The sequence below is a fragment of the Coturnix japonica genome, unplaced genomic scaffold, assembly GCF_054131305.1.
Source record: "Coturnix japonica strain WE unplaced genomic scaffold, WE-NBRP24 Scf084, whole genome shotgun sequence".
Classification (NCBI taxonomy): domain Eukaryota; kingdom Metazoa; phylum Chordata; class Aves; order Galliformes; family Phasianidae; genus Coturnix; species Coturnix japonica.
In genome coordinates, this window is record NW_028188987.1 from 108,895 (window position 1) to 132,783 (window position 23,889).

The 23,889-nt window shown below is 54.0% G+C and overlaps 1 protein-coding gene across 6 annotated transcripts in view; it reads right to left on the bottom strand.

Moving 5' to 3' along the window:
* Positions 1 to 23,889, bottom strand: part of PFAS (phosphoribosylformylglycinamidine synthase) — a 119,456-nt gene that overhangs the window by 67,687 nt on the left and 27,880 nt on the right. For 3 of the 6 annotated variants that reach the window (XM_085534512.1, XM_085534513.1, XM_085534514.1), the window contains 7 exons: positions 19,188 to 19,357; positions 17,210 to 17,331; positions 14,655 to 14,825; positions 4,964 to 5,203; positions 3,276 to 3,414; positions 1,687 to 1,792; positions 879 to 1,065 (listed from right to left, as the gene is read on the bottom strand). In XM_085534512.1, coding sequence (XP_085390638.1) covers positions 879 to 1,065; positions 1,687 to 1,792; positions 3,276 to 3,414; positions 4,964 to 5,203; positions 14,655 to 14,825; positions 17,210 to 17,331; positions 19,188 to 19,357 — 1,135 coding nt within the window. Of the gene's footprint in view, positions 1 to 878; positions 1,066 to 1,686; positions 1,793 to 3,275; positions 3,415 to 4,963; positions 5,204 to 7,525; positions 7,661 to 14,654; positions 14,826 to 16,598; positions 16,700 to 17,209; positions 17,332 to 19,187; positions 19,358 to 23,889 lie in introns of those variants that run through there. The other 3 variants (XM_085534515.1, XM_085534516.1, XM_085534517.1) reach the window with 3 other exon arrangements.

Sequence of the window (23,889 nt, forward strand, 5' to 3'; positions counted from 1 at the left end):
CCCCCCCTCACCCCATAGACCCCAATGTCCCCATAGACCCCATACACCCTATTGACCCCATAGACCCCGTTGACCCTGATGCCCCCATTGACCCCATAGACCCCATAGACCCCATTGACCCCAATGTCCCCATGGACCCCACTGTCCCCAATGTCCCCATTGACCCCATAGACCCCAATGCCCCCATTGACCCCATACACCCTATTGACCCCATAGACCCTGTTGACCCCACTGTCCCCAATGCCCCCATTGACCCCATAGACCCCAATGCCCCCATTGGCCCCATAGACCCTATTCACCCCATAGACCCCACTGACCCCGTTGTCTCCATAGACCCCACTGACCCCAATGCCCCCATGGACCCCATTGACCCCATTAACTCCATTGACCCCATAGACCCCAATGTCCGCATTGACCCCACCTCACCCCATAGACCCCACTGACCCCATAGACCCCACTGACCCCAATGTCCCCATAGACCCCATTGACCTCAATAGACTCATTGACCCCATAGACCCCACTGACCCCATAGACCCCATTGGCCCCATAGACCCCATTGACCCCAATGTCCCCATTGACCCCATTGACCCCATGCACCCTATTGACCCCATAGACCCCATTGACCCCATTGTCCCCATAGATCCCACTGACCCCAATGCCCCCATGGACCCCATTGACCCCATTAACTCCATTGACCCCATAGACCCCAATGTCCCCATTGACCCCACCTCACCCCATAGACCCCACTGACCCCATAGACCCCACTGACCCCAATGTCCCCATAGACCCCATTGACCTCAATAGACCCACTGACCCCATACACCCCATTGACCCCATAGACCCCACTGACCCCATAGACCCCATAGCCCCACACATACCCATCTCCTTATCCGCCTCCTCTAGGGCCCGGCTCCCGGCCCCGATGACGTCGATGTGGGTTATGGGGTGATGCTTTATAGGGACGTGGAAGGAGCTGAGCGCTGTGGGGTAGGGCTGCTCCGTCATGGGGTCACCCAACACCTTCATCAGCTGCCCCACATCACACGATGGGGGGGGACCCGAAAACTGGGGGGGGGGGAAATAAAGGGGGGGGGGTCAATGAGATACAATGGGCCCCATTGATCCCATTGATCCCATTGACCCCATAGACTCCATTGATCCCATTGACCCCATTGACCTCATTGACTCTATTGACCCCATTGATCCCATAGACCCCATTGATCCCATTGACCCCATTGACTCCATTGATCCCACTGACCCCATTGATCCCATAGACCCCATTGACCCCATTGATCCCATTGATCTCATTGACTCTACTGACCCCATTGACCGTATTGATCCCATTGACCCTATTGACCCCATTGATCCCATTGACCCTATTGACCCCATTGATTCCATTGACCCCATTGCCCCCATTGGCCCCATTGACCCCAATGTCCCCATTCACCCCATAGACCCCATAGACCCCATTGACCCCATTGCCCCCATAGACCCCAATGACCCCATTCATCCCATTGACCCCAACGTCCCCATTGCCCCCAATGTCCCCATAGACCCCACTGACCCCGTAGCCCTCATTGACCCCATTGCCCCCAATGTCCCCATAGACCCCATAGACCCCAATGTCCCCATTGCCCCCATTGCCCCCATAGACCCCATTAACCCCATAGACCCCATAGCCCCCACCTGCAGCAGGAGCCTTCGGGACAGCTCGACCCTTTTGACGTGGGGCAGCCCGGCCGCGTGACACAGCGACACCGCGTTGGTGGAGGCTGCCGTCGAGAAGTTCAGCCTGTAACACCCCATAGAGAACCCATAGGGGCCCCATAGAACACATAGGGCCCCATAGAGCCCCATAGAACCCAATGGGACCCCATAGAACACATAGGGCCCCATAGAGCCCCATAGAACCCAATGGGACCCCATAGAACCCATTGGGACCCATAGAACCCAATGGGACCCCATAGAACCCATAGGGACCCCATAGAACCTATAGGACCCCATAGAACCCAATGGGACACCATAGAATCCATTAAGACACTATAGAACCCAATGGGACCCCATAGAGCACCCATGTGACCCCATATCACCCCATATCACCCCATAGGACCCCATAGTCCCTACCTGGGCCCCCATAGCACCCATAGGACCCCATAGAACCCATAAGACCCCATAAGAAGACCTATAGAACCCCATAAGACCCATAGGACCCCATATAGCACCCCACAGGACCCCATATCACCCCATAAGACCCAATAGGACCCCATAGAGCACCCACAGGACCCCATATCACCCTATAGGACCCCCATATCACCCCATAGAACCCATAGGAGCCCATAAGAAGACCCATAGGACCCCCATATCACCCCATAGGACCCCATAGACTCCATAAGACCCCATATAGAACCCATGGGACCCCAATGAGACCCCATAGCATCCATAGGACCCCATAGAGCATCCATGGGACCCATAGAACCCAATGGGACCCCATAGAGCACCCATAGAGCACCCCACAGAACCCATTGGGACCCCATAGAGTCCAAGGGACCCCATAGCACCCAATGGGACCCCATAGAACCAATTGGGACACTATAGGACCCCACAGGCCCCCATATCACCCCATAACACCCATAGGGCCCCCATATCACCCCATAGAACCCATAGGGCCCCCATATTCCCCCATAGGACCCCATAGACCCCATAGGACCCCATAGGCCCCCATATCACCCCATAACACCCATAGGACCCCCATATCACCCCATAGAACCCATAGGAGCCCATAAGAAGACCTATAGGACCCCATATATCACCCCATAGGACCCCATAGACCCCATAGGACCCCATAGTCCCTACCTGGGTCCCCATAGCACCATAGAGCCCAATGGGACACCATAGAATCCATTAAGACACTATAGAACCCAATGGGACCCCATATCACCCCATAGGACCCCATATATCACCCCATAGGCCCCCATAGACCCCATAGGACCCCATATAGAACCCATGGGACCCCACTGAGACCCCATAGCATCCATAGGACCCCATAGAGCACCCATGGGACCCATAGAAACCCCATAGGACCCACAGGGACCATAGAACCCAATGGGACCCCACAGAACCCAATGGGACCCCATAGCACCCATAGGGACCCCATAGAACCCAATGGGACCCCATAGAACCTTATGGGACACCATAAAGCACCCATATCACCCCATAGGACCCCATATATCACCCCATAGGACCCCATAGACCCCATAGGACCCCATATTCCCTACCTGGGCCCTATTTCCAGCAGCAGTTGATTGGGGTGGGGTCTCAAGAAGCTTTCGGGGCCCACGTCGGCCCCCTCCTCAAATGGGTCCCCAAACAACCAATGGAGGATCCCGGTCTCCGATGGGGTCGGGGGGGAGGAACCTAAAGACCCCACCCCATAATGTGAGACCACCCCCAATCCTATAACCCCATAGACCCCATAGATAGACCTCATAGGCCCCAAAGGCCCCATAGACCCTATAGGCCTTATAGACCCCATAGGCCTAACAGGCCTCACAGGTCCCATAGGCCCTGTTGCCATGGCGACGGCCCCCATAGGCCTCACAGGCCTCATAGGCCTCACAGGCCCCATAGGCCCCCATAGTCCCATAGACCCCATATCTTCCCCCATAGACCCCATAGACCCCATTAACCCTAATGTCCCCATAGACCCCATAAACCCCATAGGCCCCATAGACCCTATAGGCCTTATAGACCCCATAGGCCTCACAGGCCTCACAGGCCCCGTTGTCATGGCGACGGCCCCCATAAGCCTCAAAGGCCTCACAGGCCCCATAGACCCCAATTAACCCCAATGTCCCCATTGACCCCATTAACCCCAATGTCCCCATTGACCCCATAGACCCCATATCCCCCCCCATAGACCCCATAGACCCCATAAACCCCATAGGCCCCATAGACCCTATAGGCCTTATAGACCCCATAGGCCTCACAGGCCTCACAGGCCCCGTTGCCAAGGCGACGGCTCCCATAGGCTTCAGCTCCCATAGGCTTCACAGGCCTCATAGGCCTCACAGGCCCCATAGACCCCAATTAATCCCAAGGTCCCCATAGACCCCATTAACCCCAATGTCCCCATTGACCCCATAAACCCTATAAATCCCATATTACCCCCCCATTCCACATTATAGCACAGCTCCACTGTCACATGGCTCACCCCAGCCCCATAAACCCCATAGACCCCATTGACCCCAATGTCCCCATTGACCCCATAGACCCCATAAACCCCATAGACCCCATAAACCCCATAGACCCCATAAACCCCATAGACCCCACAAATCCCATAGGCCCCATAGACCCTATAGGCCTGATAGACCCCCATAGGCCTCACAGGCCTCACAGGCCCCGTTGTCATGGCGACGGCCCCCATAGGCCTCACAGGCCTCACAGGCCTCATAGGCCCCATAGGCCCCATAGACCCCATAGACCCCAATTAACCCCAATGTCCCCATAGACCCCATTAACCCCAATGTCCCCATTGACCCCATAAACCCTATAAATCCCATATTACCCCCCCATTCCACATTATAGCACAGCTCCACGGTCACTTGGGTCACCCCAGCCCCATAAACCCCATAGACCCCATTGACCCCAATGTCCCCATTGACCCCATAGACCCCATAAACCCCATAGACCCCATAAACCCCATAGACCCCATAAACCCCATAGACCCCACAAATCCCATAGGCCCCATAGACCCTATAGGCCTGATAGACCCCATAGGCCTCACAGGCCTCACAGGCCCCGTTGTCATGGCGACGGCCCCCATAGGCCTCACAGGCCTCACAGGCCTCATAGGCCTCACAGGCCCCATAGACCCCAATTAACCCCAATGTCCCCATAGACCCCATTAACCCCAATGTCCCCATTGACCCCATTGACCCCATAGACCCCATAAATCCCATATTACCCCCCCATTCCACATTATAGCACAGCTCCACCGTCACTTGGCTCAGCCCAGGTGCCACCTCCAACACGGCCTGTAGGGGGCGCCGTCCCCCCCCATTTTCCCCTATAGACCCTATATGGGGTGGGGGGGTTGGAGACCCTATATCCCCCTCCCCCCCTATTAATGGGGTCGGGGATGGTGAAGGCCCCGTAAGGTTTTGGGGTGGGCCGGGACGGACGTAGAAGTGTAGGATCGTCATATCTGGAATGATAAGGGGGGGGTAATAAGGTTAGATGGAGCCCCATTGACCCTATAGACCCCATAGATCCCATAGACCCTATACAGCCCCCATAGACCCCATTAAACCCATAGATCCCATAGACCCCATTAAACCCATAGATCCCATAGACCCCATAGACCCCCCCAGACCCCATAGACCCCATAGAAACCCCATAGACCCCATAAACCCCACAGACCCCATAGACCCTATACAACACCCCATAGACCCCATAGAAACCTCATAGACCCCATAGACTCCATAACCACCCCTTAGAGACCCCATAGACCCTATACAGCCCCCCCCCCAGCCCCCCAGACCCCATAGACCCTATAGACCCTATAACCACCCCACCCCGACCCTATAGACCCCCCCCAGACCCCATAGACCCCATAGAAACCCCATAGACCCCCCCAAGCCCCATAGACCCCATAGACCCCATCGACACCATAGAAACCCCATAGATCCCCTCCCATTAACCCCACAGACCCCCACCCCATAGACCCCATAGAAACCCCATAGACCCCATAAACCCCATAGACCCCATAAACACCCCCCGACCCCATAGACCGCCCCAGACCCCATAGAGCCCCATAACCACCCCACCCCGACCCCATAGACCCCATAGACCCCCAAGACCCCATAGACCCCCATAGACCCCATAGAAACCCCCCAAGACCCCATAGAAACCCCATAGACTCCATTAAACCCATAGACCCCACAGACCCCCACAGACCCCATAAACCCCATTAAACCGATAAACCCCATAGACCCCCCACACCCCGACCCTATAGACCCCATAGACCTCATAGAAACCCCATAGACCCCATAGAAACCCCATAAACCCCATAGACCCCATAGACCCCATAGATCCCATAACCACTCCCCCCAGACCCCATAGACCCCATAACCCCCCCAGACCCCATAGACCCCATAGACCCCCTCCCATTAACCCCACAGACCCCCACCCCAGACCCCATAGACCCCATAGAAACCCCATAGACCCCATAGAAACCCCATAGACCCCATAGAAACCCCATAGATCCCATAGACCCCATACAGCCCCCCCCAGACCCCATAGACTCCAACAGACCCCATAGACCCCATAAACACCCCCCGACCCCATAGACCGCCCCAGACCCCATAGACCCCCATAACCACCCCACCCCGACCCCATAGACCCCATAGACCCCATAGAAACCCCATAAACCCCATAGACCCCATAGACCCCATAGACCCCATAGAAACCCCATAGACCCTACAGACCCCATAGATCCCATAGACCCCATACAGCCCCCCCCAGACCCCATAGAAACCCCATAGAAACCCCATAAACCCCATAAACCCCATAGACCCCATAACCACCCCCACCCCGACCCCATAGACCCCCCCAGACCCCATAGACCCCATAGACCCCCATAGACCCCATAGAAACCCCATAGAAACCCCATAGACCCCATAGACTCCATTAAACCCATAGACCCCACAGACCCCCCACAGACCCCATAGACCCCATTAAACAGATAAACCCCATAGACCCCCCACACCCCGACCCTATAGACCCCATAGACCTCATAGAAACCCCATAGACCCCATAGAAACCCCATAAACCCCATAGACCCCATAGATCCCATAACCACTCCCCCCAGACCCCATAGACCCCATAACCCCCCCAGACCCCATAGACCCCATAGACCCCCTCCCATTAACCCCACAGACCCCCACCCCAGACCCCATAGACCCCATAGAAACCCCATAGACCCCATAAACCCCATAAACACCCCCCGACCCCATAGACCGCCCCAGACCCCATAGACCCCCATAACCACCCCCACCCCGACCCCATAGACCCCATAGACCCCCAAGACCCCATAGACCCCATAGAAACCCCATAGAAACCCCATAGACACCCCATAGACCCCATAGACCCCCAAGACCCCATAGACCCCATAGAAACCCCATAGACCCTACAGACCCCATAGATCCCATAGACCCCATACAGCCCCCCCCAGACCCCATAGAAACCCCATAGACCCCATAGACCCCATAGACCCCACAGACCTCCCCCAGACCCCATTGCCCCCCTCCCCAGACCCCATAGACCCCACAGACCCCATAACCACCCCACCCCGACCCCATAGACCCCATAGACCCCCCCCAAGACCCCATAGACCCCATAGAAACCCCATAGACCCCATAAACCCCATAGAAACCCCATAAACCCCATAGACCCCATTAACCCCATTAACCCCATAGACCCCAAATGACGTCACTCCCCCCCCCCCCCCCCCCCCCCCATCCCGTACCGGTGCACGCGCCGCCGCCTCTGCGCACGGCACGGCGCGTGGCGGGAAACCATGCCGAAGGGGGCGGGGCTTAGAGCTAAGCCACGCCCCCCTTCCGCGCTAAGCCACGCCCCTCCGCCCTTTAAGCCACGCCCCCTCGCTTTAAGCCACGCCCACTCCCCCTTTAAGCCACGCCCCCTCCGTCCAAAGGGCAGAGATAAGGGGGGGGGGGGGGGGGGTCGTATAATCGATATGGGGAGGGGTCTCTTATGGGGTAGGGGGATGGGGGGGGGGGTCAGGATATTGAGGGGGGGTCCCTTAAGGGGGTGGGGGCGTCATTTTGGGGGTGGGGTGGTTATAGGGGTCGTTAAGGGGGGGTTTATATGGGGGGGTGGTCCCCATAGATAACCATATATATGGGGGGGGGGGCTCTTATATAAGGGGGGGGTCTCATATTGGGGGGGGGGTCCCCATAGACAACCATATATATGGAGGGGGTCTCATATATTGGGGGGGGGGCCTCTTATATGGGGGGGGTCTCATATGGGGGGGGGGCTCTTATATGGGGGGGGTCTCATATGGGGGGGGGGCTCTTATACGGGGGGGGGTCTCATATGGGGGGGGGTCTTTATAGGGATGTGGGGGGGTTTTGGGGTCCATGGGGGGGGGGTTGGGGTCCATATAGGGTGGGGGAGGGGTTGGGGTCCCTATAGGGCTGTTCCCTATAGGGTGTGGGGCTTGGGGCCACTATAGGGTGGGGGGGGTTGGGGTCCCTATGGGGGACTTGGGGGGTCCCTATAGGGTAGATGGGGGGGGGTTTAGGGTCCCTATAGGGTCGGGGGGGGGGGTTGGGGTCTCTATGGGGGGGGGTCCCTATAGGATGGGGGGGTATTTAGGGTCCCTGTAGGGTTTGGGGTCCCTATAGGGTAGATGGGGGGGGGTTGGGGTCCCTATAGGGTCAAGGGGGGGGGTATAGGGTCCATATAGGGTGGGGTCCCTATAGGATGGGGGGGTATTTGGGGTCCCTATAGGGTTTAGTGTCCTTATAGGGTAGATGGGGGGGGGTATGGGGTCCATATAGGGGGGGGTCCCTATAGGATGGGGGGGGGTATTTGGGGTCCATATGGGGGGGGGTCCCTATAGGGTTGGGGGGTTATTTGGGGTCCCTATGGGGTGGGGGGGTATTTAGGGTCCCTATAGGGTAAATGGGGGGGGGTATAGGGTCCATATGGGGGGGGGTCCCTATAGGATGGGGGGGTATTTAGGGTCTCTATAGGGTTTAGGGTCCTTATAGGGTAGATGGGGGGGGGGTATAGGGTCCATATAGGGGGGGTCCCTATAGGATGGGGGGGGTATTTAGGGACCCTATAGGGTAGATGGGGGGGGTTGGGGTCCCTATAGGATGGGGGGGGGGTTGGGGTCCCTATGGGGTGGGGGGGGGGCGTTCCCATCCCATAATCCCTTGCGGTCACCCCCCCCCCATTCAAGGCCGTTCTTGAGGTCATTGACCCCAATTGGGGGCGGTGGGGGGGGGCGGGGAAGGACGAGTGTGACGTCATCGGCCTTGGACTGCGACCCCCCCACCCCATAATGCAACGGGGGGAGTGGGCGTGATTATGCAAATTAGATCCGCCCGGTCTGCTGTGTGGGCGTGGTTATGCAAATTAGACCCACCTCACGACTGAGGAGGGTTTATGCAAATGAGACCGGCCAAGCGGCGGTGGGCGTGGTTATGCAAATGAGGCCTGGCTGTTTGATGTGGGCGTTGTTATGCAAATGAGATCGGTTTGTGTGTATAGGAGGGGCGGAGTTATGCAAATGAAGCTATCGGCTCATACGGCGGGTTATGCAAATGAGGGCTGGTCGAAAGGGTGGAGGGGCGGGGTTATGCAAATTAGACGCGCATGCGCAGTGACACCGAGCTGTATAGGGGGGAGGGGGAGCCATATTGACCCTATAGATGTAGTGATCCTATATAGACCCTATAGCCATATAGACCCCATATAGACCCCATAGCCATATAGACCCCATACAGACCCCATAGCCATATAGACCCCATATAGACCCCATAGCCATATAGACCCCATATAGACCCCATAACCATATTGACCCCATAGAGACCCTATAGCCATATTGACCCCATATAGATCCCATAGCCATATTGACCCTATATAGACCCCATAGCCATATAGACCCTATATAGACCCCATAGCCATATAGACCCCATACAGACCCCAAAGCCATATAGACCCTATATAGACCCTATAGCCATATAGACCCCATACAGACCCTATAGCCATATAGACCCCATATAGACCCCATACAGACCCCATATAGACTCCATAGCCATATAGACCCCATATAGAATAGACCCTATAGCCATATTGACCCTATATAGACCCCATAGCCATATTGACCCTATATAGACCCCATAGCCATATAAACCTTATATAGACCCCATAACCATATTGACCCCATATAGACCCTATAGCCATATTGACCCTATATAGACCCTATAGCCATATAGACCCCATATAGACCCCATAGCCATATAGACCCTATATAGACCCCATAGCCATATTGACCCTATATAGACCCCATAGCCATATTGACCCTATATAGACCCCATAGCCATATAGACCCCATATAGACCCCATAGCCATATAGACCCCATACAGACCCTATAGCCATATAGACCCCATACAGACCCCATATAGACCCCATATAGACCCCATACAGACCCTATATAGACCCCATAGACCCCATATAGACCCCATATAGACCCCATAGACCCCATATAGACCCCATATAGACCCCATACAGACCCCATATAGACCCCATAACCACCCTGACCCCATTATCTGCCGGCTGCTGCCTTTATTGCATAGATCTATGGGGTCAGCTTTAGGGTTTGGGGTCACCCTATAGGGTTCCATTGGGATGGAGGGATTTAGGGTCATCTAATGGGATTTAGGGTCATTTAATGGGATTTAGGGCCATCTAATGGGGTTTAGGGCCATCTAATGGGATTTAGGGCCATCTAATGGGATTTAGGGCCATCTAATGGGATTTAGGGCCATCTAATGGGGTTTAGGGCCATCTAATGGGATTTAGGGCCATCTAATGGGATTTAGGGCCATCTAATGGGATTTAGGGTCATTTAATGGGATTTAGGGCCATATAATGGGATTTAGGGCCATCTAATGGGATTTAGGGCCATCTAATGGGATTTAGGGCCATCTAATGGGGTTTAGGGTCATATAATGGGATTTAGGGTCATTCTAATGGGATTTAGGGTCATTTAATGGGATTTAGGGCCATCTAATGGGGTTTAGGGTCACCCCATAGGGTTACATTGGGATGGATTTGTGGTCACGTGTTGGCTTTGGGGCCACCCCATTGGTTGTTTCACATAGAGACGCTGTTCTCCACACTTCCGGGTTAGGGGAGGGATCACGTGGGTGGCTTCGTGGTCACGTGTGGGCTTTGGGGCCACCCCATTGGCTGTCTCGTTTAGGGACGCTGTTCTCCACACTTCCGGGTTCGGGGAGGGATCACGTGGGTGGCTTTGTGGTCACGTGTGGCCATTGGGGCCACCCCATTGGCTATCTCATGTAGTGATGCTGTTCTCGGCACTTCCGGGTAAGGAGAGGGATCACGTGAGGGGATATGTGGTCACGTGGGGGTCTTTGGGGCCACCCCATTGGCTGTCTCGTTTAGAGTTGATGTTCTGGACACTTCCGGGTTAGGGGAGGGATCACATGGGGGGGGATTTGTGGTCACGTGGGTAGCTTTGTGATCACGTGGAGCCTTTGAAGCCACCCCATTGGCTGTCATGTGGCAATGCGGTTCTTGGCACTTCCGGGTTAGGGGAGGGATCACGTGGGGTCTTTGGGGCCACCCCATTGGCTGTCTCGTTTAGAGTTGATGTTCTGGAAACTTCCGGGTTAGGGGAGGGATCACGTGGGTGGCTCGGGATCACGTGGGGCGTCACGTGGCGTCTTTGGAGCCACCCCATTGGCTGTTTCAAGTCGAGATGCTGTTCTCGACACTTCCGGGGTCAAGATACGGGTACGGGAGGGGGAGGTTCTTGTTCCGGTTCCGGATGCGACGGCTGAGACGTTGGAGGCGACGCCGGAAGTGCGTCATCAACCGGCGCGGGGCCGCTTCCGTGAAGTGACGCTCCGGGTAATGACCCAACGTGCGCTAATGGGGGGGGGAGACCGGAAGTTAGGGGGGACCGGAAGTTGAATGGACCGGAAGTTGAATGAACCGGAAGTTGAATGGACCGGAAGTTGGGAGGCGTAAGGGAGGGGGGGACCGGAAGTTGAGGGTGGGCCGGAAGTTGAGGGGGACCGGAAGTTGGGGGGACCGGAAGTTGGAGGGGGAACCGGAAGTAGAGGGGAAGGACCCAAAGGTGAAATGCACCGGAAGTTGAGGGGCGGGTGTAAGGGAGGGGACCGGAAGTGGGGGACCGGAAGTTGAAGGGGGTAAAGACCGGAAGTTAGGGGGTGGGTGTAAGTGAGGGACCGGAAGTTGGGGGGACCGGAAGTTGGGGGGAGGGACCCGAAGTTGAGTTGGACCGGAAGTTGGAGGGGGCCCGGAAGTTGGTGGGGGGGACCGGAAGTTGGGGGGAGCACGTGGTCTGGGGGGGGCCCCATTGATTTCCATAGGGTCCCATAGGTTCCCATAGGATCCAATTGGGGTCCATTGAGACCCATAGGGTCCCATTGGATCCCATAGGGTCCATTGAGGTCCATTGGGGTCCATTAGGGTCCCTTATAGGGTCCTTTATGGGGTCTCCTCCCATAGGGTCTCATTGGGGTCCATTGGGGTCCTTTATAGGGTCATGGGGGTCCATTGATGTCCATTGAGGTCTATTGGACCCCATAGGGTCCCATAGGGTCCATTGGGGTCTATTGGGGTCCTTTATAGGGTCCTTTATAGGGTCTCCCACTCACCCTCTCCCCGACCTTGGGGTCCCATTGGGGTCATGGGGTCCCATTGGATCCCATAAGGTCCATTGGGGTCCATTGAGGTCCATTGGGGTCCTTTATAGGGTCCATTATAGGGTCCCTTATGGGATCCTTTATAGGGTCTTTTATAGGGTCATAGGGGTCCATTGAGGCCCATAGGGTCCCATAGGATCCCATAGGTTCCCATAGGATCCAATTGGGGTCCCATGGGATCCATTGGGGTCCCTTATAGGGTCCTTTATGGGGTTCCTTTATAGGGTCCCTTATAGGGTCCTTTATAGGGTCTTTTATGGGGTCATAGGGGTCCATTGAGGTCCACTGGGTCCCATAGGATCCCATAGGGTCCCTTTGGGGTCCATAGGGTCCCATAGGGTCCCATTGGATCCCATAGGATCCCATAGGTTCCTTTATAGGGTCCTTTATGGGGTCCATTGGGGTCTTTTATAGGGTCATGGGGTCAATTGAGATCTATTGGGTCCCATAGGGTCCCATGGGGTCCCATAGGGTCCATTGAGGCCCATAGGGTTCCATTGGATCCCATAGGGTCCATTGATGTCCATTGGGATCCTTTATAGGGTCATGGGGGTTCCATTGGGGTCCATAGGGTCCCATAGGGTCCCATAGGGTCAATTGGGGTCCATTGGATCCCATAGGGTCCCTTATAGGGTCCTTTATAGGGTCCTTTATAGGGTCCATTATGGGGTCCATTGGGGTCCATTATAGGGTCCCTTATAGGGTCCTTTATAGGGCCATAGGTTCCTATAGGGTCCCTTATAGGGTCCTTTATGGGGTCTCCTCCCATAGGGTCTCATTGGGGTCCATTGGGGTCCTTTATAGGGTCATGGGGGTCCATTGATGTCCATTGAGGTCTATTGGACCCCATAGGGTCCTTTATAGGGTCATGGGGGTCCATAGGGTCCCATAGGGTCCATTGGGGTCTATTGGGGTCCCTTATAGGGTCCTTTATAGGGTCATGGGGGTCCATTGATGTCCATTGAGGTCTATTGGACCCCATAGGGTCCCTTATAGGGTCCTTTATAGGGCCATAGGTTCCCATAGGGTCCCTTATAGGGTCCTTTATGGGGTCTCCCACTCACCCTGTCCCCGACCTCGTAGCTGACCACACTCAATAGGGCCAACAATGCCCCCGTTGCCATCGGGGTCAAGAGGTTCCTATGGGGTCTATGGGGTGGATATGGGGTCTATGGGGTCTATGGGGTTCTATGGGGTTGTTATGGGGTTATGGGGTTAATATAGGGTTCTATGGGGTTGTTATGGGGTTATGGGGTTAATATGGGGTTCTAAGGGGTTGTTATGGGGTTATGGGGTTGTTATGGGGTTATGGGGTTGTTATGGGGTCTATGGGGTGGATATGGGGTCTATGGAGCTCTATGGGGTTCTATGGGGCTCTATGGGGTTCTATGGGGTCATGGGGGTCCACTGATGTCCATTGAGGTCTATTGGACCCCATAGGGTCCTTTATAGGGTCCTTTATAGGGCCATAGGTTCCTATAGGGTCCCTTATAGGGTCCTTTATGGGGTCTCCTCCCATAGGGTCTCATTGGGGTCCATTGGGGTCCTTTATAGGGTCATGGGGGTCCATTGATGTCCATTGAGGTCTATTGGACCCCATAGGGTCCCTTATAGGGTCCTTTATGGGGTATCCCCCCCCCACTTTCTGACCTTGGGGTCCCATTGGGTTCCTGGGGTTACATTGGGGTCTATTGGGGTTATAGGGGTCCCATAGGATCCCATTGGATCCCATAGGGTCCATTGGGATCCTTTATAGGGTCATGGGGGTCCATTGGGATCCTTTATAGGGTTATAGGGGTTCCATTGGGGTCCATTGGGGTCCATAGGGTCCCATAGGGTCAACTGGGGTCCATTGGACCCCATAGGGTCCTTTATAGGGTCCTTTATAGGGTCCTTTATGGGGTCCATTGGGGTCCATTATAGGGTCCTTTATAGGGTCCTTTATGGGGTCTCCTCCCATAGGGTCCCATTGGGGTCCATTGGGGTCTTTTATAGGGTCATGGGGGTCCATTGATGTCCATTGAGGTCTATTGGACCCCATAGGGTCCCTTATAGGGTCATGGGGGTCCATTGATGTCCATTGAGGTCTATTGGACCCCATAGGGTCCCTTATAGGGTCGTTTATGGGGTTTCTAACTCACCCTGTCCCCGACCTCGTAGCTGACCACACTCAATAGGGCCAACAAAGCCCCTGTTGCCATCGGGGTCGGTAACGTGGCCAAAAAGGTTTCGGGGCTGACGGGATCTTTGGGGTCGGGGGGCGGCAACCGCAACGTGCCGGGAGTGTTGGGCATCCAGGCTGCAAAGTCGTACTGGGGGGGTGAGATATGGGGTTAATATAGGGGTCTATGGGGTTAATATAGGGATCTATGGGGTGGATATGGGGTCTATGGGGTGGATATGGGGTCTATGGGGTCTATGGGGTGGATATGGGGTCTATGGCGTGGATATGGGGTCTATGGGGTGGATATGGGGTCTATGGGGGAATATGGGGTGGATATGGGGTCTATGGCGTGGATATGGGGTCTATGGGGTGGATATGGGGTCTATGGGGGAATATGGGGTGGATATGGGGTCTATGGCGTGGATATGGGGTTTATGGGGTCTATGGGGTGGATATGGGGTCTATGGGGTCTATGGGGTGGATATGGGGTCTATGGCGTGGATATGGGGTCTATGGGGTCTATGGGGTGGATATGGGGTCTATGGGGTGGATATGGGGTCTATGGGGGAATATGGGGTGGATATGGGGTCTATGGGGTCTATGGGGTGGATATGGGGTCTATGGGGTGGATATGGGGTCTATGGGGCTCTATGGGGTTCTATGGGGTCACAGGGAGTGTTGGGCATCCAGGCTGCAAAGTCGTACTGGGGGGAGATATGGGGTTAATATAGGGATCTATGGGGTGGATATGGGGTCTATGGGGGTCTATGGGGTGGATATGGGGTTATGGGGTCTATGGGGGGATATGGGGTGGATATGGGGTCACAGGGAGTGTTGGGCATCCAGGCTGCAAAGTCGTACTGGGGGGGAGATATGGGGTTAATATAGGGATCTATGGGGTTAATATAGGGATCTATGGGGTGGATATGGGGTCTATGGGGTTGTTATGGGGTCTATGGGGTCTATGGGGTGGATATGGGGTCTATGGGGTGGATATGGGGTCTATGGGGTCTATGGGGGTCTATAGACCCCATATCCACCCCATAGACCCCATAGACCCCATATCCGCCCTACAGACCCCATAGACCCCATATCGGCCCTATATCCACCCCATAGACCCCATATCCACCCCATAGACCCCATATCCACCCCATAGACCCCATAGACCCCATAGACCCCATATCCACCCCATAGACGCCATAGACCCCATATCCACCCCATAGACCCCATAGACCTCATATCCACCCCATAGACCCCATATCCACCCCATAGACCCCATAGACCCCATATCCGCCCCGTAGACCCCATATCCACCCCATAGACCCCATAGACCCCATATCCGCCCCGTAGACCCCATATCCACCCCATAGACCCCATACACCCCATATCCGCCCCGTAGACCCCATATCCACCCCATGGACCCCATAACAACCCCATAGACCCCATATCCACCCCATAGACCCCATAGCCCCCATATCCACCCCATAGACCCCATATCCACCCCATATCCACCCCATAGACCCCATATCCACCCCATAGACCCCATAGACCCCATATCCACCCCATAGACCCCATAGACCCCATATCCACCCCACAGACCCCATAGCCACCCCATAGACCCCATAGACCTCATATCCACCCCATAGACCCCATAGACCCCATATCCACCCCATATCCTCCCCATAGACCCCATATCCACCCCATAGACCCCATAGACCCCCATAGACCCCATAGACCCCATATTGGCCCCATATCCACCCCATATCCACCCCATAGACCCCATATCCACCCCATAGACCCCATAGACCCCATAGACCCCATAGACCCCATATCCACCCCATAGACCCCATATCCGCCCCATAGACCCCATATCCGCCCCATATCTGCCCCATATTGGCCCTATATCCGCCCCATACCCCACCTGGCCGCTGTTGACGGCCGCGTGTTGGGCCGAGCAGCGGAAGATGATCATGGTGAGAAACTTGGACAGAGCGGGACGGGACGACAAATGGGACGGGAAACCTGGGGGAGAAACCCCATAGAAACACATAGAAACCCGTATAACCCCATAGAACCCCATAGAACCCCATAGAACCCCATAGAACCCCATAGAACCCCATAGAACCCCATATAAACCCATAGAACCCCATATAACCCCATATCACCCCATATAACCCCATAGAACCCCATATAACCCCATATAACCCCATATAACCCCATATAACCCCATATAACCCCATATAGCCCCATATAACCCCATATAACCCCATAGAACCCCATATAGCCCCATACAACCCCATATAACCCCATATACCCCCATATAACCCCATATCACCCCATATCACCCCATATAACCCCATATAACCCCATATCACCCCATATCACCCCATATAACCCCATATACCCCCATATAACCCCATATCACCCCATATCACCCCATATAACCCCATATAACCCCATATACCCCCATATAACCCCATATAACCCCATATAACCCCATATAACCCCATATAACCCCATAGAACCCCATACCTGACTCCTTGTTCCCCAAAACCCCATAAGTGAAGATCTCTCCGACCCATTGCTGCAATTCGGGGTCGTCGGCCACATCGGGATCCGTGGGGTAATATAGGGCCACCATGGACTGCACGAACCTATGGGGCAGGGGGGACATCTATGGGGTCGGGGGTGTCTTATGGGGTCCATAGGGTCCTATTGATCCCTTATGGGGTCCAACCATGTCTATAGGGTCCCATTGATCCCTTATGGGGTCCCATTATGGCTATAGGGTCCCATTGATCCCTTATAGGGTCCCATTGATCTCTTATGGGGTCCCACCATGTCTATAGGGTCCCATTGATCCCTTATGGGGTTCCATTATGGCTATAGGGTCCCATTGATCCCTTATGGGGTCCCACCATGTCTATAGGGTCCCATTGATCCCTTATGGGGCCCCACCATGTCTATAGGGTCCCATTGATCCCTTATAGGGTCCCATTGATCCCTTATGGGGTCCCACCATGTCTATAGGGTCCCATTGATCCCTTATGGGGTCCCATTCATTCTATAGGGTCCCATTGATCCCTTATGGGGTCCCATTATGGCTATAGGGTCCCATTGCTGCCTTATGGGGTCCCAGTGGTGTTATAGGGTCCCATTGATCCCTCATGGGGTCCCAGTGGTTCTATAGGGTCCCATTGATCCCTTATGGGGTCCCACCATGGCTATAGGGTCCCATTGATCCCTTATAGGGTCCCATTGATCCCTTATGGGGTCCCATTGATCCCTTATGGGGTCCCACCATGTCTATAGGGTCCCATTGATCCCTTATGGGGTCCCATTGATCCCTTATAGGGTCCCATTATGGCTATAGGGTCCCATTGATCCCTTATAGGGTCCCATTGATCCCTTATGGGGTCCCATTATGGCTATAGGGTCCCATTGATCCCTTATAGGGTCCCATTGATCCCTTATAGGGTCCCATTATGGCTATAGGGTCCCATTGATCACTTATAGGGTCCTAGGTATCTTATGGGGTCCCACCATGTCTATAGGGTCCCATTGATCCCTTATAGGGTCCCATTGATCCCTTATAGGGTCCCATTATGGCTATAGGGTCCCATTGATCCCTTATGGGGTCCCATTATGGCTATAGGGTCCCACTGATCCCTTATAGGGTCCCATTATGGCTATAGGGTCCCACTGATCCCTTATAGGGTCCCATTATGGCTATAGGGTCCCACTGATCCCTTATAGGGTCCCATTATGGCTATAGGGTCCCATTGATCCCTTATAGGGTCCCACCATGTCTATAGGGTCCCATTGATCCCTTATGGGGTCCCATTAATCCCTTATAGGGTCCCATTGATCCCTTATGGGGTCCCATTATGGCTATAGGGTCCCATTGATCTCTTATGGGGTCCCAGCTGCCTTATAGGGTCCCATTGCTGCCTTATAGGGTCCCATTGATCCCTTATAGGGTCCCATTATGGCTATAGGGTCCCATTGATCCCTTATGGGGTCCCACCATGTCTATAGGGTCCCATTGCTGCCTTATAGGGTCCCATTGATCCCTTATAGGGTCCCAGTGTTGTTATAGGGTCCCATTGATCCCTTATAGGGTCCCATTATGGCTATAGGGTGCCATTGATCCCTTATAGGGTCCCATTATGGCTACAGGGTCCCATTGATCCCTTATAGGGTCCCATTGATCCCTTATGGGGTCCCATTATGGCTATAGGGTCCCATTGATCCCTTATGGGGTCCCATTCATTCTATAGGGTCCCATTGATCCCTTATAGGGTCCCATTGATCCCTTATAGGGTCCCATTGATGCCTTATGGGGTCCCAGGTACCCTATAGGGTCCCACATGTCTATAGGGTCCCATTGATCCCTTATGGGGTCCCATTGATCCCTTATAGGGTCCCATTGATCCCTTATAGGGTCCCACCATGTCTATAGGGTCCCATTGATCCCTTATGGGGTCGCAGTGTTGTTATAGGGTCCCACCTGTATATGATGTCCCATAGTCTGGTGGCGTCGGCCCCATAGTGGTAGTTTGGGATGTTGGTCACCCCCCGATCCCATAAATCATCGGGGACACAGAGCTGCCTGTACGTGGTACCGGCCAGAGCCCGGCCCACCAGAACCAGGGTCCCGGCCCGACCCAAAGACGTGGCCTATATAGGGGAATTAATGGGGTTTATAGGGTTATATGGGCGTTAATGGGGTCTATAGGGTTATATGGACACTAATGGGGCCTATAGGGATCCCATAGGGTTCTATGGACTCTAATGGGTCCTATAGGGTTCTATGGACCCACCAGAACCAGGGTCCCGGCCCGACCCAGAGACGTGGCCTATATAGGGGAATTATGGGGTTATAGGGTTATATGGACACTTATGGGGTCTATAGGGTTATATGGACATTTATGGGGTCTATAGGGTTATATGGGCCCAAATGGGTCCTATAGGGATCCCATAGGGTTCTATGGACTCTAATGGGTCCTATAGGGTTCTATGGACCCACCAGAACCAGGGTCCCGGCCCGACCCAGAGACGTGGCCTATATAGGGGTATTAATGGGGTTATAGGGTTATATGGACACTTATGGGGTCTATAGGGTTATATGGACATTTATGGGGTCTATAGGGTTCTATGGACCCAAATGGGTCCTATAGGGATCCCATAGGGTTCTATGGACCCAAATGGACCCACCAGAACCAGGGTCCCGGCCCAACCCAAAGACGTGGCCTATATAGGGGAATTAATGGGGTTTATAGGGTTATATGGACACTTATGGGGTCTATAGGGTTATATGGACACTTATGGGGTTTATAGGGTTATATGGGCCCAAATGGGTCCTATAGGGATCCTATAGGGTTCTATGGACTCTAATGGGTCCTATAGGGTTCTATGGACCCACCAGAACCAGGGTCCCGGCCCGACCCAGAGACGTGGCCTATATAGGGGAATTATGGGGTAATAGGGTTATATGGACACTTATGGGGTCTATAGGGTTATATGGACACTTATGGGTCCTATAGGGATCCCATAGGGTTCTATGGACTCTAATGGGTCCTATAGGGTTCTATGGACCCACCAGAACCAGGGTCCCGGCCCGACCCAAAGACGTGGCCTATATAGGGGAATTATGGGGTTATAGGGTTATATGGACACTTATGGGGTCTATAGGGTTATATGGACATTTATGGGGTCTATAGGGTTATATGAACATTAATGGGTCCTATAGGGATCCCATAGGGTTCTATGGACCCAAATGGACCCACCAGAACCAGGGTCCCGGCCCGACCCAAAGACGTGGCCTATATAGGGGAATTATGGGGTTTATAGGGTTATATGGACACTTATAGGGTCTATAGGGTTATATGGGCCCATATGGATCCCATTGGGTTCTATGGACCCCAATGGAGCTGGTTCCTATAGGGTTCTATGGACCCAGAACCAGGGTCCCGGCCCGACCCAAAGACGTGGCCTATATAGGGGAATTAATGGGGTTTATAGGGTTATATGGACACTTATGGGGTCTATAGGGTTATATGGACACTTATGGGGCCTATAGGGATCCCATAGGGTTCTATGGACTCTAATGGGTCCTATAGGGTTCTATGGACCCAAATGGACCCACCAGAACCAGGGTCCCGGCCCGACCCAAAGATGTGGCCTATATAGGGGAATTAATGGGGTTTATAGGGTTATATGGACACTTATGGGGTCTATAGGGTTATATGGACCCACACGGATCCCACAGGGTTACATTGACCCCCCCATTCCCCCCCATTGCCCCCCATTGACCCTATTAACCCCATTGACCCTATTAACCCCATTGACCTTATTAACCCCATTACCCCCCATTAACCCTATTAACCCCCCATTGACCCTATTAACCCCCATTGACCCTATTACCCCCCTATTGACCCCATTGATCCCCCATTGCCCCCCATTGAACCCCATTGACCCTATTAACCCCCCATTCACCCTATTACCCCCCCATTGACCCTATAGACCCCATAGACCCCATAGACCCTATAGACCCCATAGACCCTATAGACCCTATAGACCCCATTGACCCTATAGACCCTATTGACCCCCCATTGCCCCCCATTGACCCCCATTGACCCTATTAACCCCACATTGACCCTATTACCCCCCATAACCCCCTATATTCACCCCACTGACCCCATTAACCCCCCATTGACCCTATTAACCCCACATTGACCCTATTAACCCCTCATTGACCCTATAGACCCTATAGACCCTATAGACCCCATTGACCCCATAGACCCTATAGACCCTATAGACCCCATTGACCCCATTGACCCTATAGACCCCATTGACCCCATAGACCCCATAGACCCCATTGACCCTATAGACCCCATAGACCCCATAGACCCCATTGACCCTATAGACCCCATAGACCCCATAGACCCCATTGACCCTATAGACCCCATAGACCCCATTGACCCCATAGACCCTATAGACCCCATAGACCCTATAGACCCCATAGACCCCATTGACCCCATAGACCCTATAGACCCCATAGACCCCATAGACCCTATAGACCCCATAGACCCCATAGACCCCACTGACCCCATAGACCCCATAGACCCCATAGACCCCATTGACCCCATAGACCCTATAGACCCTATAGACCCCATAGACCCTATAGACCCCATTGACCCCATTGACCCCATAGACCCTATAGACCCCATAGTCCCTATAGACCCAATTGACCCTATAGACCCCATAGACCCCATAGACCCCATAAACCCCATAGACCCCATAGACCCCATAGACCCCATAGACCCTATAGACCCCATAGACCCCATTGACCCTATAGACCCTATAGACCCCATTGACCCCATTGACTCTATAGACCCTATAGACCCCATTGACCCCATTGACCCCATTGACCCCATAGACCCCATAGACCCTATAGACCCTATAGACCCCATAGACCCCATTGACCCCATTGACCCTATAGACCCCATAGACCCCATTGACCCCATAGACCCCATAGACCCTATAGACCCCATAGACCCCATTGACCCCATAGACCCTATAGACCCTATAGACCCCATAGACCCCATAGACCCCATAGACCCCATAGACCCCATTGACCCTATAGACCCCATAGACCCTATAGACCCCATTGACCCTATAGACCCTATAGACCCCATTGACCCCATAGACCCCATAGACCCTATAGACCCCATAGACCCTATAGACCCCATTGACCCTATAGACCCTATAGACCCCATTGACCCCATAGACCCCATAGACCCTATAGACCCCATAGACCCTATAGACCCCATTGACCCCATAGACCCCACTGACCCCATAGACCCCATAGACCCCATTGACCCCATAGACCCTATAGACCCCATTGACCCCATAGACCCTATAGACCCCATAGACCCCATAGACCCCATAGACCCCATTGACCCTATAGACCCCATAGACCCCATAGACCCCATAGACCCTATAGACCCTATAGACCCCATAGACCCCATAGACCCTATAGACCCCATAGACCCCATAGACCCTATAGACCCTATAAACCCCATAGACCCTATAGACCCCATTGACCCCTTAGACCCCATAGACCCCATAGACCCCATAGACCCCATTGACCCTATAGACCCCATAGACCCCATAGACCCCATAGACCCTATAGACCCTATAGACCCCATAGACCCCATAGACCCTATAGACCCCATAGACCCCATAGACCCTATAGACCCTATAGACCCCATAGACCCCATAGACCCCATAGACCCTATAGACCCTATAGACCCTATAGACCCCACTGACCCTATAGACCCTATAGACCCCATAGACCCCATAGACCCTATAGACCCTATAGACCCCATTGACCCCATTGACTCTATAGACCCCATAGACCCCATTGACCCCATAGACCCCATTGACCCCATAGACCCCATAGACCCCACTGACCCCATTGACCCCATTGACCCTATAGACCCCATAGACCCCATTGACCCTATAGACCCCATTGACCCTATAGACCCTATAGACCCTATAGACCCTATAGACCCCATAGACCCCATAGACCCCATTGACCCTATAGACCCCATAGACCCCATAGACCCCATAGACCCTATAGACCCTATAGACCCCATAGACCCCATAGACCCTATAGACCCCATAGACCCCATAGACCCTATAGACCCTATAAACCCCATAGACCCTATAGACCCCATTGACCCCATAGACCCCATAGACCCCATAGACCCCATAGACCCCATTGACCCTATAGACCCCATAGACCCCATAGACCCCATAGACCCTATAGACCCTATAGACCCCATAGACCCCATAGACCCTATAGACCCCATAGACCCCATAGACCCTATAGACCCTATAGACCCCATAGACCCCATAGACCCCATAGACCCTATAGACCCTATAGACCCTATAGACCCCACTGACCCTATAGACCCTATAGACCCCATAGACCCCATAGACCCTATAGACCCTATAGACCCCATTGACCCCATTGACTCTATAGACCCCATAGACCCCATTGACCCCATAGACCCCATTGACCCCATAGACCCCATAGACCCCACTGACCCCATTGACCCCATTGACCCTATAGACCCCATAGACCCCATTGACCCTATAGACCCCATTGACCCTATAGACCCTATAGACCCTATAGACCCTAT